Genomic DNA, 10,730 nt, shown 5'->3' with positions numbered 1-10,730 from the left:
GTGTTGAAGTGCATTACAACACGTACTGAGTTTAAGCATGAGTCTATGAATGGATGTATCTTACCTAAGTGAGTTCCTTTTTACTGTAGATGGTAGGCTACATCTTAATAAGGTCAAGATAAAGTTTTGCACGTTATATTATCATGACTTCTGACTTAATTTTTGTTGAAATTATAACCATATCATTCATATTTTAATACAAAAGTCAGTGGGATTATAAAATAATTGGTGTTACAATTTTCGTTCAGCTTTAATTACTTTTATGTTATGCTTTGGTTATGATTCTTGTTTGTCTGCTTTTTGTAAGAATTTATTAGCCTTATTAAGAGTAAAATGTTTATTCATTGTGTTCGGGACAATGTTATATTTAATTCTAAAGCTAATGTTAAACTAACTGAGGCGTCCCTGTGAATCAGTATATTCTTAGTTTGGCTTTCTTGGCCTTTACACCTCCTGTTTTTGATCATAAACACAGAAGAGGATACAAAACCAGGTTTAGTACTTAATATATACAAACTAAACACACTTATAAACACACAGAAAACACTGTCAACAGTTCCTCAGTATGCACGGTCAACACATGATGGAAACACCTTGGTGTGATGTCATCCCCATTATAAAAGGTAGACTCACATCAAGATGTTTTTTACAACCATAACAGAAATTGAGAAGATGCCTTCAGAATAAAAGCATTACATTTTACACCGTGATTATGTATGAAACACAGATAATACACCTACACATCGCCATAAAAATTACATAACATAGTGTTATATTTCTTTGTTGAATGAAAATGTTTAATAACTCTGAATCTCTGAGCAAAACTTCAGGTCAGATGTTTGAAAAGCTTGTTCTCACTGCAGCCTTCAATGTATTGCCATTGCGTCTTAAATATGGCTGAAAATACAATTAAGACTTGGTACCTAGAAGCTCTTTCATTTCTACTATGGGGCTTTTGAATGGTTGTTCCAATCTGTTAACACTGATGTATTCTTTAAAAAGGCACGAGAAAATGTTTTATTATGAAAGGGTGCTCAGGAAGCTGAGGGTGTGTTACGATTGACGAGACACTTGAGGCGACAGGGTCCAGTCTGAAGGAAAGGAAACAACCAGGAAGTGAAACACAGTAGGAAACAACTTGACTCGGAGGACATTCCACGTCTCCAAAAGGCTTTTCAATCCAAGATTTCAATAATTAGCGTCAACTTTAAAGTGAGTGGCGCCACCGGTCAGAGGACTTCTTCTCCAACAACATGGACAAAGATGCGGTAGGTGATAATGGCTGATGCTTGTTTGTGTTGTTCAGTAAGACTCCTTCGTCGCCATGTTCACCGACCAGCAACAGGTGCATATCCGGAGAAAATAAGTTTGAATTCACCTAAAGTTGTCCGAAAACCCGTGAAGTCCCTGAATTCACTTTTCATGGTGAGGTCCCGGTGGCGCTGAACAAAATGGCCTGATTACCTCACACCGCTGAAAGCTACAGTCTGTGACAACCCGAGCGCTGTTCGTCTCTGGAACTGATCCAGAGAATAAAGTACTTTATTCATGTTGTCGCTCCGCCGATGTTTATTCTTTTCTTCAAGTGATAAAAATCGGGTTTCCCCACATTATCCTGCGCCTCTTAACTGTCGGCCGAACCCTCTGCTGACAGATGTAGCGACGTGAAGCTTACCACAAGGAGTTATCACCAGGGGGCTATGGGGGAAAGTCCGGAGCTTGTCACTCTGACGTTTGCGTTCTCACGTACAACTCCTTTAGAAAGTATCAGGAGACCATCCGGAGTTCAGTGCACCCTATTGTACTTTAACTAACCGCATCTCCTATACTGTAACATTTCTCTCTAATAAGAACTTTATATATTATCTAATATCTTTTATCCACCATTATATCCAACTCTATTTATAAAGGAACATTCGCTCATTATTTACTCCCCACTATGCAGATGGAGGGGTGGGTGAAGTGTTTCAGTCCACAGAACCTTTTGGGACTTTCAGGGGTAAACAGCGTTGCAGCCATATCGATTATAATTGAATTAACTGATGGCCACTTCTTAAAACGTAAAAAAAACAGACAACGCTTACTGCTCCTGTGATGTCATCTAATTGTCTTGCGAGAACTCATGAGCTGCAGCAGCAACTAGGAGGAAGATAACAGGCGATAAACATGGAAATTTGACTGCTTTGAGTCAAATTTGAATATCAGGACTGCACCGCTATTCAACCCTGTAACTCTAAAAGTGATTTGTGGACTCGAACACTTCACCCACCCTTCCTCCAGCATAGTGGTGAATGGATAATGAGTGAATTATCATTTTTGTGTGAACTATCCCATCCCAGTCTACATATTGTTAGCTTAACGTTGTCACACTCCTGTATTAGCATTAATGCTTTAGATCAGTGGTGACCAACCTTTTCCAGCCCAAGATCACTTTTTAATTCCAAACATAAGCTGAGATCTACCACCCTGATATCTTCGAGAAAAAAAGGAGGGTCATGTTTATAATTTTTTGCAATTTCTTTTAAAAGGCTGAATGTGCAAGAAATAAATATACACAAAGAGAGGCTGTTTTCAATTCAATGCACAATATTGAAATTGGTATCAATTCATATATACAATGCGAAATATTTAGCTTCTCAGTTCCACATCATGTTCTGCAGAAGAATGTTTTTACATATAGGCTTTGATTTTAATATGGCCATAAATATGATTATTTCTTTGTTTGAAAGAAGTCCCTTGTAGGCGTGCATCTCCTGCTCCTGAAAATATTTCACAATTTAAAAAAAACCTTTTAAACAAGGGAATGGACACCATCAACAAAAAAGCTGGGGTGCTTTTATTTTTGAAAAGGCATACGGAAAGTGTTGCGGCCATTTGTTTGTGACATACAAACTAAACAAACACAACTATTCAGGATTGAAGTCTGTAATATTATCATTTAATTGTGACCTATAAAAGTAATCCATTTATTCCATTATTACAGATATTTAGTTATTGATTTCTGACTCCTTAGGGGATTCTTTCATTTTCAAATATATTTCCTGTAGTTCACTCTACCTATTATTTTACTGAAAACTGTCAAGTTTGAATTTAGAAATCCTATTACTACACTTCACCAAGCAGCGTCATTAAAACCATAACAGGATGTCCCAAGACTTTGGTGAGTGAAGTAAAGAACTGTTATTATTATTATTATTATTCTGGCAAGCTACAGACACTGCAAACCTATATTTACTTTCTGTCCTTCCCTGTTCTCCACACTGTTACTTGGTTCCAAACTTCCAGCTACCACAGATCGTCTCAGCCAGTTATCAGTAACAAAAGGTTGTCCTCTGAGGGTGCATGGGGTCTAATGAGTATCTGTCCGAGGCTATTGACATGAAACTGTTGATTCCTCCATGGAACAGTTTAGAAGCCGGGTCCTCTGTGGATTTGAAACATCGACTTTCCTCTCAGGGAAGCTCAAGACAAATCTTTTGTCTCCAAAAGGCCTGTTGAATGGCTGTCAGCCATTCAACAGGCCTCAGTTACAGGAAGAGAACAAAGAGAATACACCTGCTTCATTCGTCATTATGTACAGCAAAGTATCTGGAAAGAATTCAGAAATGTTTGTAGCATTATGACACAGAGATTAAGAACAGGAACAGTTTTCAATTTAATACAAAAGTAGCAAAATACAAAGTGTACATGATCAAAAGCAGCTATTTCCATAATGACACTGTAGACAGCTCCAAAGGAAAATGAAAAAGGTGAGCTTCTGAAAAATGAAGAGAGTAACCAAGAGATCATTTAAAGGGGCCAGGGCTAAAAGAATGAAGGAAGAAACATGAGAAAGAATGAAGGAATGAGAACAAAGGGGAGGGTGACAAGAGAGAGAGAAGGCAACAGATGACATTGCAACCTGCTCTGTTTCCTAGAGACAGTTGTTTACAGTCAGCTGCCTCTCTATGGAACTTTGAGGTGACTGTATGTATGTTGACACACACAGACACACACACACAAACACACACACAACAGGCACAACATTTCTGCTTTGCTTGAACACTTGGCTTTATAAGATCACAGCTTATCTTCCTGCTGAATGCAGACATGCTATAGGAGGTGCTCTCACACTTCTAAAAACAATAGTGTGACGGCCTGTAGGCGGTGCTGTCATGTGCAGCTGCCCAAGGGACTGGAACCTCAAAGCCACCACCTGCTGCTGAAAAGTCAGCCAATAGGATAAATAGTAGGAGGCCTAATGGTAAAACTGGCACAGATAAAGAGATTTAGAAGATGATGCCACTACACTTTATTTTTCTAAACTTAAATCAAATAAAAAAAAAGTTGTTTTTGACATCAGCAAGATCACAAACGCTCCTGCCCCTTCCTCTTCAACATCGCCTGTCACAGTTACCACAGTTTACACACGAGAACAATGAGGAGGAGCCAGGTTGGTAAAGCAAGGATAACATGACCCTGACACTTGGTTCAGGTGAAAAACAGTCCACACTATATTCTGACAAAACTAGAATGTAGCCGATGTTCAAAATAATTGTCCAGCAACAAGACTGTTGATTCAAATTAATGATCATTTTGGAGGCTGACCTTTTTAGTGCTGACTAATACAGGTATGTTAATGACAGGTGTTTCTATTGTTCTGTCCACCCCTTCATTATATATCAATAAGGGCTGAATACCAGACCAGTTTCAGTGCTGACAGAAACTAGAATATATGTTCCAACTTGTTGTAATAATCCAAAACCTCCAATAGTTCCACTGAGAGACAATATTGTTTTGTTTTTCCATTTATATAGAATCACTTGATACAAACACAATTAAGAGTTTTATCAGCTGAATTCCACAGTGGCCTGTTACACATTGATTAAAACGCACATTTTGTCCTCTTCTTTGTTCCTCAAATAATTTTCTGAAATTACTTTTCTGTCCAATGCAAGGAGCGGGGAGGCGTGGGGGCGGAATCAGAGCCTCAGGACAAGGTGCAGACCTTGAAGGATCAGGTCGATGGCGTGAAAAACATCATGACGGAGAATGTGGACCGGATCCTGGCCCGAGGAGAGAGGCTGGACGACCTCATGGGAAAGTCTGAGGACCTGCAGGCAGGGGTCAGTGTCTCAACAGCAGTTTATTCCTTCAATTTTTCTGTTGCATGTGAATGTCTCAGTAAAAGCCAGTGAGCCCATGATTCACTTATCTTACGTTGCCCTTTTTTGCTTTATCATTATGAAGTGAATCTTGATTTCACAATGTAATGGCTACATAACAAAGACACCATCTGCATTGAGATCGGCACCTCATAAGCAATGTTTTCACTATGAAATTCTCTTGGCCACTGGGCATGAAATGGCTCATTTCTCAGGAATTACTTCTGCCACAGCTCAACAAAACAGGAGGAGGATAACAAGTCTATGTTTTTTTTCCCAGTAGCCGCTGGAAGCTTTCTCCAGGTAGCAAAAATACTTGACTATATGCTTCTGCATCTTTGTGTCATTCTTAACATAGGTCTTTGTACAGTATTTGCAAATGCACACAGCCTTTCCTTCTACATTGGCTGGGCTGAAATGTCTCCACACATGAGATAGTGCATGTGGAATTGTTCTGTAGAATAAGATGAGAAAAAAGCTTGTAAAAAAACACTTATGCAATGAGATATAAATAGTTGGCCAAACAACTGGAATCGTCTTTAAAAATATTTTACAATTGATGAATAAATGAATAGAGATAGGCTAGATGAACAATCCTCAATCAGCATGTTAATATATTTTCCCCAGTAATATCATTGATACTTACCTGACTAGTCCTGCACATTACAGCAATTTTGCACCCCTTTGCAACCCTAGATAGAATATACTGTATCTCACTTGGTGGAGAGGCATTTTTACACTAAATAAGTTAGAAAGAAAAACCTGCCCACTATTTATACAACAGGATGTTTTAGTATTAGTCATCCCGTCAGTTTGCCATTGGAAACACTGATGATATATTTGATGTCCCTTCATTTCTATTAATAAAGCGTTTTAAGGAATGGACTCCAGAGAAACAATTGGGTCTGGACTTTATCCAGAGTTTGTCTTTTATGCAGAAGGAGATTCTCCTGTCAGACATGTTCACAACAACATAGAAATCTCTGCAGCAATCAGTTGAGCAGTAGCTCCGCATGCAGGAGGCAGAACGTGACACATTTTGTTTACAGCACATCGACAGCGGTGTCTGCCCTGATCTTTTCTACGTTTATGGCACTGCCTTTTCATCCTGAGATATTTGCATTCTTCTTGTTTCACTCGCTCGCGCTGAATCCTGATGAGGGTCTCCTGCTGTGTTCTCGGATCAGCTCATTTGGTTATTATCATTATGAGTTTATACTAAGGCTTGGCAGGAGACACTCTGGAGAAGGTCCAGTGCCTCTCGCTCGGCCATTTGCTTTCTCACAAACATCTCTCTCTGTCTCAGGCTCAGCACTTCAAACAGACTTCTGTGAAAGTGGCTCGCTCCTACTGGTGGAAGAACGTCAAGATGGTCGTGGTCATCGTGGTGATCGTCCTCATCATCATCCTGATCATCATCCTGCTGGCCACTGGAGTCATCCCCATCAGTTCCTCAGGGGCTCCTGTTGGGCCTCTTCCAGAAATTACCACCGTCAAGCCATCAAAGTGATGTATAGATATCACTGCTGTCTGGTGAAACCTTTCCTTCTTCTTAGTTTGTTTCTACTGGTAACTTTCATAATAATATTGGATTTCAAGGACTTCATTGATTTAAGGCACTTTAATGACACACAATTTTTCCAACCCAATACCGGCCATTGAAATTGTGTGAAATTAAACAGAAATCTCTATAAGGTCTAAGGCGTTCACTTGACACCAGGAAAAAAACACGTGTCACTGTTCTTAAAGGACATTTCATAGTGTTACCTTCCCTGTTTCACCACCAGCAGTTATTTCCACCTGGCAAAGAAGAGGTCACTGTAATATGTGTGGATGGAAATAATTAATCGTTTTAGTTATTCTGTTTGTCACCTAAATGCACTACAAAGGACAGTTTGTATAGTTTAAAAGAGGAAAGATGCTGTGTACAAAAACGTTTTTGACTTTGGAGAAATCTGTAAAAAAAAATCAGGTCATTACATATTTAATGAAGGGCTTAATTGTGTGCTGGTTATGTATGTGAGTATGTCCTTTTAAAATGCTTGCAGCTTTGTATTCAGGCATATAGAGAAATAGTTATTGAATGTAAAGCCTGCTTTGGTTCTTGAGCTACTTAACTGGTGTGTGAGGGGTTTCTGCTCTGTTGCTAGATTGGGGTCAAAGTTACAAAACTGTTTTCATGCACAAAAACAACAGCTGTAGTAGGTTAAACATCACATAACAGCATGCAGTAAGGTTCAAAATACCAGCAGTGACACCAATACAGAATCCGGTTTATCTCTCAAAATTGTGACATCTGAGTTTGATTTGGGCCATGAAAGTGAAGAGAAGACCTACAGGTGAAATAGATTTACGGTTGAGTGGTCCTTTAGAAGGGATGTATACAATTATGCTGTGCAGAATCATCAGTCTTTTAAAACTGATCATTCTTTTTTTCGCTGTGTCTTAACTCTAGAAATACTTGAAGTCAGGCTTCAGTGGTTCATTTAAAAGAAAAAAAAACTGAAACTATCTGTAGTGGTGTCTGAGGATCAGGCTCCTCGAGCCAGCCAGCTGATGGAGACAATTTGCAGCACTTCCATAGCGCCCCCTGTTGGGTCCAAACAGGCCCTTTAAAATTAGAAAATTATATCAAAACACATATTGCTTTTTTTCAGGAAACAAGTCAGGCACATATGTTTGTCAACTCTGACCCTGCTCTGCTGTTACAGAACCAGTTTAGTTTCAAAGAACTCCAAGCGCTGGCCATTATGAACTGTACATAGTCATAAATACTCTCTCCTCTATGTGTATGAAAGTATCTGTTCCTTAGAGGCTATTTATAAAACCATGTTACTCCTGTTCAATCTGTTTTAATCAAAATGAAAGCTGTATGTGATTTTTGGATTAAAATTAGTCCAGATTGATTAATTATAATAGTAGCATAGTTCAGTTTCTCTGCTGTTCAATCATTTTCAAGATGTAGTTATGAGAAGGAGGCTCTCTTGGAACAGATTTATCAATGTGTGCCTTTTCTTTCTTTTTTAACAGTGCCTCCAAGGTGCAGTAATATACATCTCATTACCTTTTTAACACGCTCACACTGCTCTGATCAATGCTGCATGTTCAAGTTTCTGTTCATACAGGCTCCAGCTGCAGCAGGTCTTTCACTGCCGAAGATTTTTTTTTTACGATGCCATTAACTGAGGGTCTTTAACTGGCGGCCGTGGCATTAAATGGTTTTTATGGTCTGAAATAAAAGAAAATTATATTTTCTCTGGCTCTCCTGTGATGCTTTCCCCCTCAATTGCTGTTTGTTAAATTGCCACAAGATGGAGACAGATGGCGTGGCTGAGCTGAGACATGAGGCTTTAGTACCAAGCACCCAACTGAGCATTAACTAAAATGAAGATAAAATCGGACTATATTTAACAATAGAATAATTTGAGGTCACACATTTTCTTAGCCTGTTGAGGTGCATGGTGAAGAAGACAACTGTAGTTAAAGATTTGCCTAATTTTCAACATTGCTGAAGCAGATACAAATATTGAAAAATATTTATGGAAATTATCTTATTAACATAAGATCAGGCATCACCTTCAAAGTAATAAAAAACAATTATAAAAATCAAACCAGCAGGGTGTAGACCAAAATATTAAAAATTTCCTAATTTTTGGCCCATATGAACAATGAAGCATCCAATACTTCCCAGAATGCAACCTAACACAGCTTCCAGTAGCGCACACTTTCCAGACAAAAGTTAGCGTCTCCCAAGCTTACACCCATGGATCTGCATTAGTGAGGATGTTCACATGGTGAGATTATCTGAAGAAATATTTGATCAGAGATCTCCAAGACTAGCAACTGCAGCCTGGGATTCCCTGTTTGATTTACCTAGAGTCACCAGCTTCATTCATTAAACATAAAGCTTCTTTCCAGAGTCCTGCTGGCATCCCTGTCAGGCTGTACAGAGAGCCACGTTCATATGAATCAAACCCGGAGCAGCCAAGTAGGAAAAACATGTAAACATCAGCCTCCGTCTTGTAAGTCAGAGATATCAGGAATTTGATAGTGACACTTCCCACACTCTGAAACTACACACAGCATATTATTGTTATATTGATTGTTAATACACAAACTGTTGCTAATCATTAATTACATCATCACATCAATAACATACATTATAACAACCAGACAGAGCTTAAATATAAGAATTGCCATCAGGAATCAATATGTCTCCTCTGTCCTTTTGTGGTTAAATGTTTTTAAACTGATTACATGTATCCTGCAGTCCAGCAGGGGGCGCTCTGAACTACGTGTTTCTGTTTCCCGGCCTCTGGCTCTGTTTGTTCGCGATGAGACTCAAAGTGCGCAGGACGGAGGAGCATGTGGGCCGTGCAGCTGCTGCCGGGGTCGGAACACGAGACTTTCTGCTGCAGGTGGAGAAAGGAGAAGAAACGTCTCAGGTCTACAGGAGAGAAACCATTTAGTTGCTCTCCGATTTAACCATAAGACAAATTTATCACACACATAAGGAGTCATACAGGAGTGAAATGATTCGTTTGCAACAAAAGCTGTTCATGTTATTCATAGTTCACTACTTTAAATGGTGAATCAATAATCCTTCCTTTAGCTGTTTTTATCAGTTTAACAATTGATATGTCCCTAGAAAATAGAACTCATTGAATAAAATGAAGGATATGTGTTGATATATTTTTCATAATATCCTCCATGTCTTTTTATGGTTAATATGTTTTCCTTGCAAAGTATGTATGTGCATGGTCTAAACTAGTTCATATGATGAAATCTGTTTGGTTTAAAATCACCTCTCTTTGATCTATCTGATTCATCTGTTTTTTGAAATTCTTCAAATCTCTTTTGAAAATACACCTTTACCCATGTGGATTAAATGTTCTGATGCTTGAAACAGGTTAATCTTATGTATCGAATGTGTTTCCATGTGTACAAGTCCAAAAAGAAGGATAATGGCTGCCTCCTCACACACGGACAATGAAGCAGCTGAGCTCGTTAATGTGAACCAGGCGGTAAATGTCGATTGGGAGCAACACATGTGTGAAGAACAGAATCAGAACCGAAGCAGCGGTTGGTTTGTTTCATATGAGAGTCTGGGTGTCGTCATCCGCACTCACTGGCCTGAGCTCACTTTACACTTTCACTAACACTCACCACAAGTTATTAGAACCTGAACAGTACCAACCCTAACCCTAACATTTCTTTGTGTTGTTTGATTCACTCCAGAGTTTAAAAGCCACAAACACATAACCTAGTACAATAGAAACCCACTAAAGCACTGTTCTCCCAGATTTCAGGCTTTCCTGTCATCCCTAAAACTAGTGTAAATGGTTTGTATTTGCATAGCATTGTCTAGTCTTGATGACCACGGTGATGGAAATTCATCTTGAGATTTGAAATAATGTAATTCTCAGACTGGAGTTGCCGCCAGTTCCCAAAAGCCAGAACTTATTCAAAGAGGCATTGCATAATATGAGAAAAAGAAGACATGAAAGACATGAGATCATCATGTGTCTTATCTGCTGTGTCCGTCCGTCCTTGGTACCAGTTAGAAGAAAAACATCACCAAATAAG

At 39.0% G+C, this 10,730-nt stretch overlaps 1 protein-coding gene across 1 annotated transcript; it reads left to right on the top strand.

The window, feature by feature from the left end:
• Positions 1–1,052: 1,052 nt before the first annotated feature.
• Positions 1,053–8,399, top strand: vamp8 (vesicle-associated membrane protein 8 (endobrevin)). Its single transcript, XM_062384755.1, has 3 exons — positions 1,053–1,268; positions 4,938–5,105; positions 6,451–8,399. The coding sequence occupies exons 1-3, from the start codon at positions 1,254–1,256 to the stop codon at positions 6,652–6,654; spliced, it is 387 nt and encodes a 128-aa protein (XP_062240739.1). The 5' UTR covers positions 1,053–1,253; the 3' UTR covers positions 6,655–8,399.
• The last annotated feature ends 2,331 nt before the right edge of the window (positions 8,400–10,730 follow it).

The sequence above is a fragment of the Platichthys flesus genome, chromosome 3 (assembly GCF_949316205.1).
Source record: "Platichthys flesus chromosome 3, fPlaFle2.1, whole genome shotgun sequence".
Classification (NCBI taxonomy): Eukaryota; Metazoa; Chordata; class Actinopteri; order Pleuronectiformes; family Pleuronectidae; genus Platichthys; species Platichthys flesus.
This window is presented reverse-complemented; position numbering and strand designations above follow the sequence as displayed.